The sequence below is a fragment of the Scyliorhinus canicula genome, chromosome 6, assembly GCF_902713615.1.
Source record: "Scyliorhinus canicula chromosome 6, sScyCan1.1, whole genome shotgun sequence".
In the NCBI taxonomy this organism is placed as follows: domain Eukaryota; kingdom Metazoa; phylum Chordata; class Chondrichthyes; order Carcharhiniformes; family Scyliorhinidae; genus Scyliorhinus; species Scyliorhinus canicula.
The window spans coordinates 132,142,506-132,163,734 of NC_052151.1; the positions used below are offsets into that span (position 1 = coordinate 132,142,506).

The 21,229-nt window shown below is 44.2% G+C and overlaps 1 protein-coding gene across 1 annotated transcript in view; it reads right to left on the bottom strand.

Annotated features, from left to right (window-relative positions):
* The window catches only part of wdr35 (WD repeat domain 35), a 163,207-nt gene that overhangs the window by 77,804 nt on the left and 64,174 nt on the right, over positions 1–21,229 (bottom strand). The window contains 5 exon segments of the mRNA XM_038800146.1: positions 420–630; positions 6,343–6,452; positions 9,273–9,326; positions 11,840–11,909; positions 14,350–14,494. Coding sequence (XP_038656074.1) covers positions 420–630; positions 6,343–6,452; positions 9,273–9,326; positions 11,840–11,909; positions 14,350–14,494 — 590 coding nt within the window.

Genomic DNA, 21,229 nt, shown 5'->3' on the forward strand with positions numbered 1-21,229 from the left:
CATTTTAAATCTTGGCAGTACGTCCTGTGGTGTGGAATTGTGTGTGTTGGTGTATCTGAAGGTGGGGTTGTTGGGGATGATGGGGAGGGATTGCTGTTTAAGTGGATAGGTCTGAACACAAAGTGTAAATCCAACTTTGCTCCTCCCAGGATGCCTCTGCCTGCTGTTTGTTAACACGTCTTTCATACTTTGATTTTTATCGGCCACATTCCCCATCTCCTCAACTATTCAAATTTCTTTGTGTCCTTTTCTAAATGTTGTTCATCTGTAATCATTTAGTTTTAACACAGAGTTTACACCCCAAACAATCATTTCTTGGTCTCCATTAATGCCTGACCTGATGAATGCTTCCAACATTTTCTGTTTTTATTTCTTGAAATGCCGTGTTAGTTTTAATTCAGGAAATATACAAATCTCACCTCAGGATCCAAGTTTCTAAAAACATACATTCTCGTCTTCTCCATCATGGCAAACAAATCTGGATTGTCATTTGCCCACTTCATATCCCAGACATCTTTACGTTCAAATTTCAGCTGTTCGCCCAACACTTGCTGCCCTGTACTGTCCGTTATTCTTGTCTCAAGGTCAAAAAACGTCAGAACACCTGCAATATCAATGATAGCAAGGCGGCTAGACAAACAGAAGAAGTTACATTGTTAGTACTTCCATTCAATATAGTTCAATTTTTCTACATTACCGAGTGTAAATACCTTGTGATTCTACTCACAGATATTGTGTGCAGAAGCAATTACAACAAATGGGGTAAATCTAAAATAAAAGCAGATGGTGATGGAAATACTCAGCAGCTTATACAACATCTATGGAATTAGAAACAGAGGCCGCCAATTTCCAAAAGCTATAATTACCTCAGTGGAGACTGCGATAAAGGATTAGCTGTCTTTGATGTGGGGTGGCAAACAGAAGTTTGTTTTACTTAGATATTGACCACTTGAGAATATTTTAAATAATTAAATCAACTTTCATGAATGGGAATTATGTTTACGATAGCGAAGGCTTAATTATATTTTTAGAACTTTCTTTTATTTCATCTCAACACGACCCTGAAGTCTTCCCAGGGTGGATATCGGGTGAGATGGCATGGAAGGTGCGAAGGCCAAAGGTAGTGGGTGGGCTGGCAAAAATTGGCATGAGGGCCATAAGTGTCACTGAGTTTGTGGGGGCATGAGTTGGCACTAACGATATCAAGCAAAAGAGGTGGCATGGGGAGTGGCGAAGGGGTTTGAGGGTTAAGGACTAATGGGCCAAAATACCTAATGCAACAACTGGGTGAAAGCCTCAGAGAACCGAAGAGCCTTTTTACAAGCCAGCCTCGGAACTCTACAGGTCTTTTAGCCGTCTCCTACCGGAGGTGAGTTTGTTGAGTCAGGAAATCTTCCAGTTTGAGCAACCCACCTCCATAGCAGAAAAATCACGGCCCAATGCTTCAGGTCAATAATCTCCCATCAAACTATTAGGCATAGTCAACTTGCACCATCATCATCAGACCTGACAAAAGGGCATCAACCTGAAACGTTAATCTAAAAGTAAAAATTTCAGACCTGAATATTTCCAGCATTATTTATTCTTACTTGAGATTTCCAGCACAGCATTTTGCTTTTGCACCTTTTGTCATTTACTTTTCATTCCACCCTATCAGATCTTCCATTTTGTTCTTTTCCCGCTCTGTCCTTTCCTGCCTCTGTACTTGTTTAAAGTGGTTGACCAAAAATGTTTATTCTGTTCTCTCCCTATATATGCTGCTGGTTGAAGATTACCACCATTATCTGCTCATATAATTATTTTTAAGTCCAGTAATGGCCATACGCAGTCTCCATTAAAAGCAATGATTATCACTAGGTATTTCTACAGCAAGTATAAGATTGTCCTTATATCCAATCAAGTGTGATGATAGGGCGATATTAGGAACCTGGGTGCAGAATTGGGGCCCAAGAAGTAGCAGGAAGTTTAGTGGTTAAAAAGACTGCTAGCAGCAGAGTTAGAGGTCTATGCCCACAGCCTGAGTTACATTGTCCCATTCAGACTAACCTTGTTAATGGAAAGACAAAGGATGTCCCGGTCAGCCAGGAGCCTGATGACCTATTTGTTTGTCAATGGAAGAGGGGGGGGGGAAACAGAGCGAGAGAGAGAGAGAGAGAGAGAGAGAGAGAGAGAGAGAGAGCGAGAGAGAGCGAGAGAGAGCGAGAGAGAGCGAGGAGAGCGAGAGAGAGCGCGAGAGAGCGCGAGAGAGCACGAGAGAGCACGAGAGAGCACGAGAGAGCACGAGAGAGCACGAGAGAGCACGAGAGAGCACGAGAGAGCACGAGAGAGCACAAGAGAGCACGAGAGAGCACGAGAGAGAACGAGAGAGAACGAGAGAGAACGAGAGAGAACGAGAGAGAACGAGAGAGCAAGCAAGAGACAGAGAGGGAGAGGTGTTCTAAAGAATCTTGACCTGCAGCATAAAATTGCTTCGTAAATATGAGTATCATCTTTGCCTGGCTATACAAGTGGATTGAGAGCTGTACGTTTATTGCACATGTTATTAAACTGGAACTAGCGTGTTAAGGTTAAGCAAACTGCAGTAATATGTTAGGGTTAGAACTGAAGAAAAAGTTTAATAGTGTTCTCTTTTGTTCTTTTATAAAGTTTGTTGATAAAATAACCAAGCCCTATTTCATATAGTATCACTCCTGGAATGAATCGATCTTTTCTACACAGTCTTAAAACTTGAAAACGTTACACGTCTGGTTCAGGATCATAGCCATTGGTTGAGAGGCTGACTAGGCGTCTGTAACAAGTTCACTTAAATGAATTAAATACAAAAATGTTTGAAATGCTCGGCTGGTCAGTCATTGTCTGTAGAGCAAAACAGTGTTAACATTTCGAGCTGATGACCTTTCATAAGAACTGTGAAATTATATAAATATAAGAGTAAAAGGGGGGAGGAGCCAGGAAGAAAAAAATTAAGCTCTGTGATAAAGGTGATAGGCAGGAGAGGTAACTAACAAACGTCTCATGATGCAAAAGTCAAGGAGACCAGTGATAGGTAAAGACATAAAGAGACAAAGATGAGGCATGCATACAGCAGCCATTTGAATGCAACAAGAAGGGATAAAGAGAGAAACAAGACAGTATGACCATTCATTCCGCAAGGATAACCCCAAGCTTGTGGTCACTTGTCATTTAAATTCTACACCTTGCTCCCACTCTGACCTTTCTCTCCATGGCCTACTACTATGTTCCAATGAAGCTTAGCCCAAGCTCATCTCGGCACTTTTCCAGCCTTCTGGATTCAATATTGAGTTCATTCAACTTTAGATCATAACCTCTGCCTCCAACTTGTTCCATGTGGTTTTCTTAATATCTTTTTGCGGGCTTGTTTCTTTCTTATCAATTCATGCTGCATTCAGATGGCTGCTGTACAGCCATTCACAGCCGCATCTTTGCTTCCTAGGCCTAAACATCTTCAACTATTCATCAATGACCTTCCCTAATACATAAGAAAGAAATGAGGATGTTCATCGTGACAATCCAATGTTCAATTCCATTCACAACTCAGATAATGAGGCAGTCTGTACCTGCATGCAGTAAGACCTGGACAATGTTCAGGCTTGGGCTGATAAATGGAAAGCAACATTCACATCACAAAAGGGTTAGCAATGACCATATCCAACACAAGAGAATCCAACCACCCCCTCTTCCTGTTCAATGGCAGTACCATTATTTGAATCGCACACTGTCAACATTCTGTGAATAGGCGGAGAATTGTGGCTTTTTAAGAATAGGCCAGAGGTTAGAATCCTGCGTTCTGCAGAGAGTACTCATCCCTGACTCCCCAAACCTGTCCCACTATCTTGAGGCACAAATCAGGAGATGTAATGAAATATTCTTAATTGCCAAGATGAATCCAGCTCTAGCAATAGTCAACCTCAACACATCAAGAACAATGAGTCCCCTTGATAGGCACTCCTTCCATCACCTTAAGCTTTTTACATGTACATAAAAAGCAAGAGGTAGCAGGCAAAGGGGTTGGCCAACTGAAGGATAAGGCAAGGGAATCTAGTGTGGAGCCAGAGGAAATGGGCGAGGTACTAAATGATACTTTGCATCAGTATTCACCAAGAGAGGGATTGGGTGATTGTTGGTCTGGAGAAGGGTGTGTAGATAGCCTGGGTCACATTGAGAGTCCAAAAAGATGAGGTGTTGGGCGTCTTGAAAAATATTAAGGTAGATAAGTCCCCAGGGCTGATGGATCTACCTAGAATACTGAAGAGGCTAGAGAGGAAATTGCTGAGGCCTTGACAGAAATCTTTGGATCCTCACTGTCTTCAGGTGATGTCCCAGAGGACTGGAGAATAGCCAATGTTGTTCCTTGTGGTTAAGAAGGGTAGCAAGGATAATCCAGGGAACTACAGGCCGGTGGAGCCTTACATCAGTGGTAGGGAAATTACTGGAGAGAATTCTTCGAGACGGATCTCTCTCCAATTTGGAAGTAAATGGACGTATTAGCGAGAGGCAGCATGGTTTGTGAAGGGGAGGTCGTGTCTCACTAACTTGACAGAGTTTTTCGAGGAGGTCACAAAGATGATTGATGCAGGTAGGGCAATGGATCTTGTCTATATGGACTTCAGTAAGGCCTTTGACAAGGTCCCTTATGGCAGACTGGTACAAAAGGTGAAGTCACATGGGATCAGAGGTGAGCTGGCAAGATGGATACAGAACTGGCTAGGTCATAGAAGGCTGAGAGTAGCAATGGAATGGTGCTTTTCTGATTGGACGGTTGTGACTAGTGGTGTTCCGTAGGGATCAGCAGGGACCTTTGCTGTTCGTAGTATATATAAATAATTTGGACGAAAATGTAACTGGTCTGATTAGTAAGTTTGCAGACGACACAAAGTTTGGTGGAATTGCGGATAGCGGTGAGGACTGTCAGAGGATACAGCAGGATTTTGATCGTTTGGAGACTTGGGCGGAGAGTTGCAGATGGAGTTTAATCCGGACAAATGCGAGGTAATGCATTTTGGAAGGTCTAATGCAGGTAGGGAATATATAGTGAATGGTAGAACCCTCAAGAGTATTGACAGTCAGAGAGACGTAGGTGTACAGGTCCACAGGTCACTGAAAGGGGCAACACAGGTGGAGAAGGTAGTCAAGAAGGCATACGGCATGCTTGCCTTCATTGGCCGGGGCATTGAATATAAAAATTGGCAAGTCATGTTGCAGCTGTACAGAACCTTAGTTTGGCCACACTTGAGAGTATAGTGTTCAATTCTGGTTGCCACACTACCAAAAGGATGTGGAGGCTTTAGAGAGGGTGCAGAAGAGATTTACCAGGCTGTTGCCTGGTATGGAGGGCATTAGCTATGAGGAGAGGTTGAATAAACTCGGTTTGTTCTCACTGGAACGACAGAGGGTGAGGGACAACCTGATAGAGGTCTACAAAATTATGAGGGGCATAGACAGAGTGGATAGTCAGAGGCTTTTTCTCAGGGTAGAGGGGTCAATTACTAGGGGGCATACGTTTAAGGTGCGAGGGGCAAGGTTTAGAGATGTATGAGGCAAGTTTTTTTTACACAGAGGGTAGTGGGTGCCTGGAACTCGCTGCCGGAGAAGGTGGTGGAAGTAGGGATGACAGTGACGCTTAAGGGGCATCTTGAAAAATACATGAATAGGATGGGAATAGAGAGATACGGACCCCGGAAATGCAGAAGATTTTAGTTTAGACGGGCAGCATGGTCGGCACGGGCTTGGAGGGCCGAAAGGCCTGTTCCTGTGCTGTACTTTTCCTTGTTCTTTGTCCTTTTGTTCACTCCCTCACACTAGCAGTGTGTGCCATTTACAAAGATACACTGCAACAACTTGCCAAAGTTCTTTCAGTAGCACATTTCAAATACACAACTTCAACAACCTAGAACAAGGGCACATATCACCACCACCACTGGTTCCCCCTCCAGGTTCCAATCATTACTGTTCCTTCACTGTCACGGACTCACAATGTTGCAACTCTTCCCTACTAACACTGTGGGTGTACCTACACCACGTGGACTGCAATGGTTCAAGAAGGTGGCCCACCATCGCTTTCTCAAGGGCAAATAGGGATGTGAATTAACTTTTGTCCTTGTCAGCAATGCCTACAACCACAGATGAATAAAAAAAAGAGAAAAGAGACCCAGCCTGTTTACCCTTTCTGTCATTTGGAATTAAATTAGTTGCACTTCTCGTTGTGGCAGCCTTACATATAGAAATGTACAACTAATTTGGACATGATGAGTGTCTAGTTACAGAAAAGGATATTAAAAAAAACAGAATTTTATGATTTGTTACTTTACGAAAATAACTCACCTGGAATTACAGTTCAGTGATAGCTGATAACTTCTGTAATTGAACAGATACTTCTGCAGTAGACTAACATTTGGTAAACTATATTTCTGAATTTTCCCTGATTCGCGTCCCTGGAAAATACAAGTTAAATAACTATTTTTTCACACAGTTAGTCAAAAATGTTTCAATACCTTTTACTTTCCAATGTTCTTATTTATGAACAGCTTTGGCATTATTAATTCAGTCATAAACAAACCCTTGCACCAGCCATTCCCCACCCACCACTTAACCACAAAAGCTGGAGAACTGAAGGTTGCTGACTTATTTCTACAATTTAAAATAATGGAGACAGATTCCCTGACTTGTGGCGGATCTACATTGGTCTTCATACATGAAGCATCCTTCACACATTGCTGGAGTTGGACTAAGCTACACTGTGCTCAACTTACTACAACGTATATTCATATATAGCGCCTTTAACGAAACGTAATGTCCCAAGGTACTTCACAGCAGCATTATAAAGCAAGGTATGACACCGAACCACATAAGGAATCAGTTCAGAAGACCAAAACATTGGCCAAAGAGGTGAGTTTTCTGAAGTGTCTTGAGGAGGAGAGGGAGATGAGAGTTAGAGAGCTGTGGGAGGGTATTACAGTTTGAGGCCAAGACAAATGAAAGCATCGTGGAGCAATTATAATCAGCTAGAATTAGAGGAATGTGGGGATGGAGAATTTACACATTTGGGAGGAGTAAGGCAATGAGGGGATATGAAAACGAGGATGAGAATTTTAATGCAAGGCATTGTTTGACCAGATGCCAATGTAGGTCAGCGAGCACAGGTGTGATAAGGAAACAGGATTTGCAGTGAGTTAAGACAGATGCAGCTGAATTTTGGATGGCTACAAGTTTACGGAGCTCAGAATGTGGGAGGTCAGCCAGGAGTGTGTCAGAATAGTTGAGGGTCAAGATAACAAAGGCATGATTGATGGTTTCAGCAGCAAATGAGCTAAGACAGTGGAAAATTCGGATCAATGTTTTGGGGATGGAAATGAGCAAAAGCCACATGGAAATTACCATCTCATTGCTTTTGATTTTTTGATGTATTTTTGATAGAACAACCAACCAGTGTTAGCGGATAAGTTCAGGACCTTGTCTGATATTGTTCAGGGTATTGTCTCAGATATTCTCTTGGGTACAGCATAAGTAATCACTCCAATAAGCGGTCCAAGCATCTCATGCTTAGGCCTGTACTTGTATTGCCTGATATCCAGCTATAATATAGCACAAGTCAGGTATGTAACAAAAATATTCCCCAACGGAACTGGATATTTTTGCTTTTGCACATGCCTTTCTTCCATCTTTTTAAAAGCAGACTGATAAAACATTTAAGATAAAACCGCATATGAATCATTAAAATGTTATTCCATACCAAGTGGCAGCACTTTCACTTAAGAGTCAGAAGTTGCAACCCAGTCTAGGTCTTGAGCATAAACATGTAGGTTAGCACTCTGTAACCGTCACCTTCCCTATATTACAACAGTAACAACGCTTCAAAAGTACTTAACTGTTGTAAAGCACTTTGGGATATCTGGTGATCGTGAAAGGTGCTGCATAAATGCAAGTCTTTCTTTTTTGAACGTACAGCTCACTAGTCTTGTTATGTTTTACTGAATTCAATCAACACAACTTGCTTTCACAATGAGCAAGCTTCAGTTCCCCACATCAACAGCTAATCTTGCTTAATTTAAAAAATAATTTCAAATTTCCCTCCTGTTTTCCAACTCTCTGGACTTCACTGCCTGGAGTTATCACTGCCTCTTACTAATCTTCCCCTATTTGCAGCCAAAAAGGTACCAGGCAGTTCGGAACACAGTGGGGTTGAGGTGTTTATTATCTGCCAAGTCAGGCTGATAAATTGTTTCTTCATTGAGTTAAATTTAAGCCATAACATTTTATTTAGTCACCTAGTTTCATGCTACTCTTTATGAAAATAACTTGGAACATGCACCAGGCAATTTCTGTGGAAGAATTGTAAAAGATCCGAAAACATGACAATGATCTCAACTCACATTGGAATTCCTCCCCCGGAATAGTGCAAGACTTCAGAATGCAATAAACAGAATAAAATTGTGAATCATGTGCAAAGTCTGAAGGGATGACTAGGTGGTTTTATGAAGGTTGCTTCATTTTTCAAAGAATGAAGACAAGCCTAACGGGCAATTTAGCAGGGCCAATGCACCTAACCTGCACATCCTTAGCCTGTAGGAAGAAACCGCAGCACCCTGTGGAAACCCACACAGACACGGAGGGAAAATGCAAACTCCACACAAGACAGTCACCCAAGGCTGGAATTGAACCCAGGTCCTTGGCGTTGTGAGGTAGCAGTGCTAACCAAATCCCATGGAACACCATTAAAACAGAGTCAGAACAACTGAAATGTTGCAAGCTGCCAGAGTGCTGGTGAAAGACTGTTACATCTAACAAAGTAGCACCAGTAGAACATGCTGACTTACTATTCAAGTAAGCCTCCTGCCAATTAGTACCACATTGTGCTGTGTGAGCTCAGCAGGTGGCAATTTAAGCACTGGAGTAATCCAAAATCTGTGATGGGTCCTTTAAAAAGTGCAGGACCCTAATTTACTTGACTTATTCTTCACTCTTACTGTTGCCAGTATGTGTTCCTGTTGCCAGCTTTCCCTTTTGCTGGGCTGCATAACGCGGGCCAGAAATGTGTGTGTTTCCTACCTATCATATTGGGAGCTTCAGTAGGTTGGTTAGCTCCTGGAAAACAGGAATCAGCCATCTGAATGTAAAGGCATCATCTAGAGTGATGAAGTTAGTCCATACTGAAATCCATGCAAATATATTAATAAACCTTTCAAAGTAAAATATTAATTTAAACCATCTTATATTAATCAGTACTTTTACGTTAAATGAATAAATGGATTTACCACAATCAATATTTTATCAGATGCAGTGATGCAGCAGATCGCATCCTTTGTTGTCTAAAGGAAGAAAAACATGATTGTAAAATGAAATCTGAACTTCATCTAGCCCGATTCAAAATTAAATATGCATTAAATTCAACTACATACAATCAATTTCATATCTCAAATCGCACACTACATTTTATAAAGAATGACCTGTGTAAATCACCAAATCAGTCATTTTATAGACTACTTGTGTAACCTAATCATTGGTTAAGTGTCTCATTGTATAAATGTATGTTCTCAGGGCTGGCTTAGCTCAGTGGGCTAGACAGCTGGTTTGTGAACAAGGCCAGCAACGCTTACTTGTGCGCATGCAAAATTGGTGGAAACATCATGTTGAGTGCCAGGGTAATTTGGAGGCTTTTACTGACCAAAGGCAGAAAATAAAATTTCCTTTCATATATGAGATTCTATGATTCTATGTATGGATGGAGGCTGTATTTGCAATGCCAATTGAGCAGAAGAGATGGAATCAGAAATCTCTGCGAGGCGCAAGGAGGAGGGCTTTCGTTAAGAAGCCAAAAGGGTTTTTCGGGAGCACCACTTCTACACTGCAGTGAGCCAGAGTAGTGCCCCACGGGAGACTATGCTCCTTAAAAAAGCTGCTCTACCTCCTTCACGGTAACCTGAAGTCTCAAACAGGACAAGGCCCTCCCAGTGACTGTGATGGTCACCAGCGCCCTTTCTTCCACACATCCTTGCAGGCAGCAGCAACCGGCACCAGCAATGTGACTTGGTTATTAAGGCCCAACAGCTACTAATAGGGATCTAAAGGCCACCATGGAAGGATAAATAGAAATCGGAGGAGGAAGAGATAACATTCACCACATGTAACTGGACAGAGCAAAAGGGACCACATTGTGACAGTTTTCTTCAGTGAGAGGGAACTTCCCAAAGCCCACAACTCCCTAATGATACAGTAATTTCAAGTACCCCATGGCAAGTCCTCTTGATCAACATCGCTCACAGGTCAACAGCAAAAACCTCCACTCAACAACCTTATCTAACAATACAAAACAAAAAAAACGCTCTTGTGAATCCTCCTTACTACCTGTTTTGTAAGTGCCCAGACCTAGCCTGGTTGTACTGCATAGTACTAACCCAATAGCTGTAGCATGACTGATGAAACGCTCCTGACTTTCATTGGGGGACGGTGCAGATGGCTTTGCAGGATGTCCTCAAGCAGCCAGTAACTTCAGGCTATTTGGTTGGCCTGTCAATGCACCAAGTATGCTGTTAGGTGAATTGGACATTCTGAATTCTCCCTCAGTGTACTTGTACAGGCTCTGTAGTGTGACAACTGGGGGATTTCCACACGAACTTCACTGCAGTGTTAATGTCAGCCTACTTGTGACAATAATAAAGATTATTACCTTGACGTACATCATCATCAGTATTTTTCTTCAGTCCTCATCCAAATCCCCTGCAGAAAAGCTCATCTTTTACCTTACCTTCTCATGGATTTGAACACAAGCTGGCCAATTCCCTGTCTTGGCTACAGCTTACTTATGCCCAATGACTCACAATGTGAAGATCCCGACTCTAAACTAGCCTCTAATGTTCGCACAGTACCAGTATCTGGGTTGGTGTCGGAGTGTTAGTTCAAATGAGAATGCTTATTCCTCAGTTTTGCTCTCTCCCTCTGTTATGCTCTCTTCCTCACCTTTTTATCTGAAGAAGGATTCATGATTCACAGTCCCACGCCCAAAAATTGAAGTAAATTAATTTCACACCCTAAATATTCTACCAACACAAAATGCTGAAGGCTGCTTACAAAAGTGGCTGCTGGTGCACTTTGAAAATATAAATCCCCTACTGTAACATATATAAATTTTTCTATGTCCTTGTAGAAGAAGGCAGACATAACAAGCATTTGAACCAGAGGGAATCACCTAATTTAATTCCTTATGAATTCCTGAGATTCTGGATCTTGAAGCATAGATAGATGGAGTTGAAAGAAGAGGGATAGGTCAAAGGCTTTATCCAAACGCCAGAGGGATTTCTGCAGCACAAACCACCTTGCACGATGCCCTAGCTCATGAATATCTTTCACGATAAATGTTCTGAATTAGCATTTATATTGCTGTGCAAATGGCCATAGATTAACTACAGAATGGAGGGGAAGCGAGAAATCACTGAATGTGATGGTGAGGACAGATCACAATGGTTGAAGGGAGGTCAAACGTTTCCTTGAGTAGCAAGGGTAAGAACTCCTAGTTCTCCCAACCCACAAGGAGTGCTATAAAAAGTAATGGCCTACTACATCTGGCATCTCTCACTTCCAATTTATGGTCAGGTTTTCCAGCACTAAATTTAAATCAGGTTTCCAATTGTATTGCAGGAGTCTGATTTAAATATGATAATGAAGTCCCCTCTCAAAGACAGGCAAAATATTAGAAAATAAAAATGGCAGCGGTCACATAAGCAGCAGGTTTGCAAAGAGTTTTGCAGGATTTATCCATCTCCCGAAACAAATCAGCAGTACAAACCTACATAATTGTTTTATCAAAAACAAAAGAAACACTTACCGAAAAGGCTTTGCTGAAATCTAGTGTCCCGTCTCCTCCAACAGATGATTCATCATCAACGTGATAAATTCTGCCAGTAGGAAAGAGAAAAATCAAATTTCATTGTTAGAAGGCAATTTTGTCTAATAAATTAAAAACCCACACATTAAAATATTCTCACCACCATTTGGTAAAATATTAAAGAATACCAAAGTATGCAGGATGCAAATACTAAAAAATACTTCTCCATTAATCAGTCATTACATTACAATTAAATTCAAATGGGATTAGCGGCACGGTGGCGCAGTAGTTAGCCCTGCTGCCTCATTGTGCTGAAGACCCAGGTTCGATCCTGGCCCTGGGTCACTGTCCGTGTGGAGTTTGACAATTCTCCCAGTGTCTACGTTGGTCTCACCCCCCACCACCCAAAGATGTGGGGGTAGGTGGATTAGCCACGCTAAATTGTCCCATAATGGGAAAAAAAGAATTGGGTACTCTAAAAAATTTTTTTAATCAAATGGGATTAATAAATGAATGTTTCCGTCATATCCAATTATTGCTCTTACTTCTCCATTGAGCTACTAAAATAAGATATCAACCTAAATGCATTTATCAAATTAAATTTTACAAGAGGGCAGCACGGTAGCACAAGGGCAGCACAAGTGGCTAGCACTGTGGCTTTACAGCACCAGGGTCCCAGGTTCGATTCCCCGCTGGGTCACTGTCTGTGCCGAGTCTGCACATTCTCCCCGCGTCTGCGTGGGTTTCCTCCGGGTGCTCCGGTTTCCTCCCACAGTCCAAAGACATGCAGGTTAGGTGGATTGGCCATGATAAATTGCCCTTAGTGTGCAAAAAGGTTAGGATGGGTTATTGGGTTATGGGGATAGGGTGGAAGTGAGGGCTTAAGTGGGTTGGTGCAGACCCGATAGGCCGAATGGCCTCCTTCTGCACTGTACGTTCTATGTTCTAAGAGACCAATAAATGTATTATTTAACTGAAATTTAATATCCAAATACAGAATTCAATTCTCTGCATTTCATGGCTGAAGGAGGAGTATAGGTGTGATGGGTATCACACTGTCAGCAGAATTTGAATTAGAATAAAGACACTTATAAGAAGCAGAAATTAATACACCAAGTGAAGAAACGGAAAACACACTGAAAAATTGCCAAGAGAACATCTTGCATCAAATAATCTTACACATCTCTGCCAAGTGGCTTTGAAAGCTCACTTTGAAGACAACTTCATTGCTCTATCTAAAGGAGACAACAATCATTATAGACAATCTGTTCAGTAGGATCATAATTCGCTGACCCGAAAGCATTTTGCACTCACCATTAAAGTGAATTTAACCATAAGATCAGAGCTGATTCTTAATTTCATTTTAAAAACAGAAATGCTCCTCTGCTAATGACAAAAATCTAGGTAGGAATGTGAAACATGAGGAGGATGCAAAGAGACTTCAAAGGGACTTAGACAGTGAGTAGGTAAGAACATGACAGGCAGAATACAATGTGGAAAAATATGAAGTAATCCACACTTGTTGGAAAAACAGAACTGCAGGGTATTTTTTAAATGGTGAGAGATTGGATAGTGTTGGTGTCCAAGGGACCTATATGTCCTTATTAATGAGTTACTGAAAGTTAACATGCAGGTTCAGCACGGCAAATGGTGCATTGGCCTTTATTTCAAGAGGATTTGAGTAGAGAAATAAAGATGTTTTGCTGCAATTGTAGATCGCACCTGGAAGTATTGTATACAGTTTGGTCCCCTTACCTACTGAAGGATAGTCTTGGGAGTGCAATAAAGATTGACCAGACTGATTCCTGGGACAACAGGATTGTCCTATGTGGAAACATGGCCTGTACTCTCAAGAGTTTAGAGAACGAGAGGCAATCTAATTGAAACATACAAAATTCTTACAGCGCTTGAAAAAGTAGATGGATGAAGCAGTTATCCCCTGGTTGGGGGTTCTAGAACCAGGAGACATGGTCTCAGAATAAGAAGTAATCCATTGAGGGCTGAGATGAGAAAGAATTTCTTCACTTGGAATTCTCGACCCCGGAAGGCTGTGGAGGCTCAGTTATTCAGTATGACGAAAATACAGATTGCTAAATTTCTAAATAGTAAAGACATCAAGGGATATGGGAATGGTGCAGGAAAATGGCATTGATGTAGAAGATCAGCCATGATCTAATTGAAGGGTAGAGCAAGCTTGGGGGGGGGGTCGAATGGCTTAATCCTGATCCTAATGCTGGACTACAGTTGCACAGGAGTCATCAACCCTCAAAAGGATTCTTTTTCATGCATTTGGTTTGTCGTGAATGCCAGCAGAGAATTTAATCACAGGGGGAATTCACAGCCAAACCCAATCCTGCACTTAATCAAACTCTATTATACATGCAGGGGCACAGGTCAGAAGGCAAAAAAAGGGAACCGTGGTTGTTGCTGTATCTCAGCCACACGGTGGCCCATCCCTCTGTCAAACCGGTTAGAACTTTGTTATATCTCTAACAATTGATAATACTGACCTCTCCCGCCCCTCCTTCCTTGTTCGTGCCACCTGGTTGATTTCCATTGCAGTGAGTTTCTTGGCTACACGATATTGCCAGGTATAGAAAGCTTCTTTAGAGGCCACAATTACATGTGTTTTTGTCATGGTTATAAACAAGGGATCTATAACAAGAATAATAGCTTTCATTAATATGTTTAAAAGTTAATCAAAAACAACTGGCAGTAAAACTATTATAAATCTAAGATGTGGAGATGCCAGCGTTGGACTACGGTAGGTACAGTAAGAAGTCTTACAACATTAGGTTAATGTCCAACAGGTTTGTTTGGAATCCCTAGCTTTCGGAGCGTAGCTCTTTCATCAGGTGAAACACAAACACATATACAGACAGTCAATGATGCAAGATGATACTTTGAATGTGAATCTTTTCAGGTATTTAAATCTTGACAGGTCCAGACGTTATGACTGGAGAGAGGGATAATCACAGGTTAAAGACATGTGAATTGTCTCAAGCCAGGACAGTTGGTAGGATTTCGCAAGCCCAGGCCAGACATGGTGTGGTGGGGGGTGTGTGCGTGTGTGAATGTAATGCGACATGAATCCAAGGCCGTATTCATGTGTGCGGAACTTGGCTATGAGTTTCTGCTTAATGATTCTGTGTTGTTGTGCATCCTGAAGGCCACCTTGGAGAACGCTTACCCGAAGATCAGAGGCTGAATGCCCTCGACTGCTGAAGTGTTCCCCGACTGGAAGGGAACATTTGTGTCTGGTAACTGCCAGTGCAAATGAAATGAAAAATGAAAATCGCTTATTGTCACGAGTAGGCTTCAATGAAGTTACTGTGAAAAGCCCCTAGTCGCCACATTCCGGCGCCTGTCCGGGGAGGTTGGTACGGGAATTGAAGCGTGCTGCTGGCCTGCTTGGTCTGCTTTAAAAGCCAGCGATGTAGCCCAGTGAGCTAACCAGCCCCTGTATCTCACTTTGCTTGGTACATGCTTAAATTATATATATATATATAAAATATTTAATAAAAATATTTTTCCAGAAGATTTCGCTGAGAACAAACAATGGGTTAGTTTCTCCACCACCCGCAGCAGAATTCCCAATGCGGTGGAGACTGCCGACAGCGGGATTTGCAATGCAATCTTTTGCGTTCCCCTCCATGCTTAAACTTGCATGGCAAGGGATACTGAATTGCTCTGGACACCACTTCCAGCGCCTACGTGAAACAGAAGCAATTCAGCTCTGGTGGCAGAACATAGTCTCCCGAACGCAGAATCTAGCCCGATATTCAATTATCATCTGCCACAATATCCTAAAAGGTAAAATGATATATTAATAGCTACAATAATCTTGGAAAAATGTGCTGAACAAACTTTAGTAAAAACAGAAAACAGATTATGGCAGGATGATAATAAAAATCTTTGATTTATGTAACAATGGACTGAACATAAACCTATTTATCATTAAGCTTGATCTTTATTAAACTATGTGCATTTTACTGCATCATAAATTCTACTTCACTTATTTTTCTTTTGCGAAAGTAGTGCATTAATATCCCTTGACTCCCAAATTCCAGAATAACAATCTTGGTCTGATTTTTAAAAAAAATATTTTTATTCTCCTTTTTCACATTTTCTCCCAAATTTACACCCACCAACAATAAACAATAATCAGTAACGAAATCCCCATATCAATAACAACGATCTCATCCTCCTACCAAACCCCAAATATTAGCCTGCATGTTCACATAAACAAATGACAAAAGGGAATCAGGGATTACCCATAGTCACCATTAACACACACAGCCCCCCTCCCCCAACCCTCCCACCCACCCACCCCAACTACTATTCAATGTTATCCAGTTCTTGAAAAAGTGCATAATGAATAATGCTCATGAATTGTAGAACCCCTCCATCCTTCCCCTCAGTTCAAACTTAACCTTCTCAAGAGTCAAGAATTCCAACAGGTCCCCCCGCCATGCCAGGGCACAGGGTGGAGAGGTTGCTCTCTATCCCATCAGGATCCTCCTTTGGGCGATCAACGAGGCAAAGGCGACAACATCCGCCTCCGCACCTATTTCCAACCCCGGTTGGTCCGACACCCCGAATATGGCCTCCCGAGGGCCCGGGTCCAGTTTCATGGGCACGACTTTAGAAATTACCCTAAAAACCTCCTTCCAGTAATCCTCCAGCTTTGGACAGGGCCAAAACATATGAACGTGATTTGCACGCACCCCCCCCCTCCCCGGGCAACGTTCACTCACATTTCCTACCCCTTCAAAGAATCGGCTCATCCTCGCCCTCGTGAGGTGCGCTCTATATACCACTTTCAGCTGCATCAGCCCCAAACCCGCGCACGAGGTGGAGGCATTCACTTTCCGGCGCACTTCACACCAGAACCCGTCCTCCATACCCCCTCCCAAATCTTCCTCCCACTTTGCTTTGATCCCTTCCAGTGGCGCCTTCTCCTCTTCCAAAATAGCTCCTTAAACCGCCGACACTACCCCTTCTTCAGTCCCCCTGTCGTCAGCACCTCCTCCAGCAATGTGGAGACCGGCTCCACCGGGAAGCTCTGTATCTCCTTTCTGGCAAAATCTTAAACCTATATGTATCTAAACATTTCCCCCTGCTCCAACCCATACTTCGCTTCCAGCTCCTTCAATCCTGCAAACCGACCCCCAAGAAACAAATCTTTTAGTGTCTTAATCCCCTTCTCCTCCCATTTCCGAAAATTTCCATCCCACTTCCCTGTATCAAATCTGTGGTTCCCCCGAATCGGCATTTCCCTTCACCCTGCCCCAACCCGAAGTGCTGTCGAAACTGCCTCCAAATTCTCAATGAAGCTATTATTACCGGACTCCCTGAGTATTTCCCCAGGGCCATCGGGAGCGGCGCTGTTGCTAATGCCTTCAATCCCGACCCCTGCATAAACTCTCCTCCATTCTGACCCACTGGAAATCAACCCCTCTGACCCAGCTCCGCTCCTTCTTCACATTCGCCACCTAGTAATAATACATCAGGTTTGGAAGACCCAAGCACCCTGCCTGCCTTCCCCTCTGTTGTAGCACCTTTCTAACTCCGGCCACCTTCCCTCCCCATATGAATGGGGTAATTATTCCTTCAATGTCTCTGAAAAATGCCTTTGGCAGGAAAATCGGCAGGCATTGGAAAATAAGCAGAAATCACGGCAACTTGTTAATTTTAACCATCTGTACCCGACCCACCAGTGATAGAGGGAGACTATCGCACCTTGCCAGATCAGCTTTCACCACCCCCCTACCAAACTAGAAATGTCGTACCTGCAGAGCCCCCCCCCCCCACAACTCCGAGGCAACCTGCACCCCCTGGTATCTAAAGTGAGTCCCTGCCCTACGGAATGGCAGCCCCCCCCCACCCCTGCCGAGACACCACAAAATACTCACTCTTGTCTAGATTTAGTCTGTACCCGAGAAAGACCAAACAACCGAAGCTGCTCCAATATTCCCCCTATTGACACATTCGGTTCCGACACGTATAACAGCAAGTCATTGGCATATAAGGTCACCCTATGCTCTTCCCCCCCCCCCCCCCCCTCCCCCCTCCCCCCCCCCGCATTATCCCTTTCCATACCCCGGAACTTCTTAATGCGATGGCCAACGGCTCAATCGCGACTGCAAACAGCAGGGGGGACATAGGACATCCCTGCCTAGTCCCACGGTGGACAGAAAAGTATCGTGAGGTGATGTTATTTGTGTGGACACACACCCTCGGCTCCTTAAATAGTAGCTTTACCCAGTCCACAAGTCTTGGTCCAATCCCAAACCGCTCCAGAACTGCCATCAAGTACCCCGATTCTACCTGGTCAAACACTTTCTCAGAGTCCAAAGCCACAACCACCTCTGTTTCCTTCTCCTCCGCCGGTGCCATTACCACGTTCAATACCCTTCTAACGTTTGAAAAGAGCTGCCTCCCTCTCAGGAACCCCGTCTGATCTTCACTTATCACCTTCAGGAGACACTCCTCCAGCCTACCCGCCAGTACCCTCACCAATACTTTTGCGTCCACGTTTAAAAGTGATATGGGCCTAGATGACCCACACTCCGTCGGATCCATATCTTTTTTAAACAACAGGGAAATTGATGCCTGTCCCAAAATTTGTGGCAACATCCCCTTCCCTTTCGCCTCCTCAAACATCCCCCACCATCAGGGGTGCCAGCTTATCCTTGAATTTTTTATAATATTCCACCGGAAACCCATCCGGCCCTGCCACCTTCCCCGACTGCATCTTCCCAATCGCATCTTTTATCTCCTGTTCGACTATCGCTCCCTCTAATGTAGCCCTGTCCCCCTCCCCTAACCTCGGGTACTCCAGCCCATCTAGAAATTCCTGCATCTCCCAGTTTCCCCCAGGTGGCTCTGACCTGTACAACCTCTCATAGAATTCCTCAAAGACCTTGTTAATCAGATCCGGAGCCACCACCAACTTCCCTGCCCTGTCCCTCACCCGAACAATTTCTCTTACGGCTGCCTCCCTCCGAAGCTGACCTGCTAACTTACCTTATCTGCCTTATCTCCATGCTCGTAAACTGCATCTCTTACTCGCCTCAGTTGGCGCACTGCCTTCCTGGTAGATAGTCGGTCAAAGCTCGCCTGTAGTTCCTTCCTTCGCTGGGTCCCCATCTTCTGCATAACTCCTATCTACCTCCAACATCTCATCTATTGCCCTCTGCTGCTCCAACATCTCCTCTTTGTCCACCCTGGCCTTAGACGAAATCACCTCACCCCTCACTACTGCCTTTAGAGCCTCCCAGACAACTGCCTTCGACACCTCACCCGTACAGTTGAAACCTACTTATTCCTCAATTACTTTTTCAATTTTGACACAGTACCCTCGGTCCCCCAACAGTCCCACATCAAATTTCCACCCCGGCCTGTGTGCTATCCCCTTCTCCAGTACCATATCCACCCAATGCGGAGCATGATCTGATACTGCAATTGCTGAGTATTTCAACCCCTTAACCCCAGCCAGCAAAGCCTTCCCCACCACGAAAAAGTTGATCCACGGGTATACCTTATGGACTGCCGAGTAAAACGAGTACTCCCACACCATCGGGTGCAGAAACCTCCAAGGGTCCACCCCTCCCATTTCCACCATTAGCCCAGCCAACGCCTTCGAGCGCGGCTGTGACCTGTCCAACCTTGGCTCCTGCACCAAGTTCCAGTCCCCCCCTCACTGTCAGTTCGTGTGTGTCCAAGTCGGGGATGGCCCCAAACACCTTCTTCGCGAATCTCACATCATCCCAATTGGGACCATATACACTTACCAGCGCAACTAACCTCGCCTCCAGCGCGCCTGTCACAATCACATATCAACCCCCCTGATCTGCAACCACATTCTCCATCTGAAACTGTACTCTTTTGCTGACCATTACTGCTACCCCTCGAGCCCTTCTGTCAAATCCAGAGTGAAACACCTGACTAACCCAGCCCTTTTTAAGTCTCACCTGATCCTTCACCCTCAGGTGAGTCTCCCGCAGCATTGCTACACGGCTTTCAAACTTTTAAGATGCACAAGCACCCTTGACCTCTTGACTGGACCTCCTAAACCCCTCACGTTCCACGTGACTATCCTCACTGGAGGTCTCTCACACCCCCCACCCTTCTTATCCACCATCATCATACCACCGGGCCCCATGAGCCTGACCTGCCCCTATCCATTATTAACATCAAACCCCTCCCCCCTCCCCAGAATTCCACCCTACATTTCCTCTAAACATCTCCCAGTATTGATCCCTTCCGCCCCCCCCCCCCCCCCTTGCTCGCCTCGTAGGCCCATCGAAACCTGCTAACCAGGCTCCAATGTCCGCAGCCCTCCTCTCACCTCACCTCCGTTCACTAGCCGACTTTAGTTAGCTAGCGCGGGTGGCTCCCCCCGCCAAAGTATACCGTTCCTTCCCACCCAGTCCCAAAGAAAAAAAAACAGCAATCCAACCCATACAATTCACTAAAATGAGATATAATCGTCGCAACAAAGAATGCCAATCAACCCAAACAATAACTTGAACTCTGTAACAATGTGAAGTAAATTAAAATACACGTCAATGAAAAGAAAGTTAAAGCATTTACACATTTTCCAGCTCCCCAATCACAGTCCACAGTCTCTCTGCCAGCTCTGCTCCTCATGTCTGTCCTCATGTCTGTCCTCAGCTTCGCCGGGTATACCATACCAAATGGGACCCATTTGTTGTATGGTGCGACCTTCACTCGGCTGAACGCCGCTCATCTCTTTGCCAACTCCACCGTCAAATCCTGGTAAATCCAAACTCTAGCATCATCCCACTGCACCTCGTGCTTCTGCTTAGCCCAGCTTAACACCTTCTCCTTCATGCGGTATTTATTGAAACAGATAATTGCGGCTCTTGGCAGCTCATTTACTTTGGGCTTCGGCCTTAATGACCGATGAGCTCGGTCCAGCTCATACCGGGACGGGTTCTCAGCCTCCCCCATCAACTCCGCCAGCATCTTAGCAAAGTACTCTGTTGGCCTTGAGCCCTCTGTACCTTCGGGCAAGCCCACAATTCTCAGATTGTGCCGCCTCGAGTGGTTCTCCAAGTCCTCAAGCTTTGCTCGGAGTCCTCTATTGACCTCCACCACCCTCCACTGATCGTCCCCCATCGAGATGAACTGGTCACTGTGCTGCAGCACGGCCTCCTCCCTTCTTTCATCTTCTCGCCCTGCTCTCTCACCTCGGCCAATGTCTTTGCCACAGCTACCCTCACCAGGGCAATTGCCTCCTCCACCAGTGACTTCAATGCAACCGCCATCTCTTTCCTCAAAGCCTCCATGTGCCTCGCAAACTGCTTTTCCAGCTCCAGCCATCACCTCGGTCATCTTTTCCACCGTAAGCAGTGCGGCCCC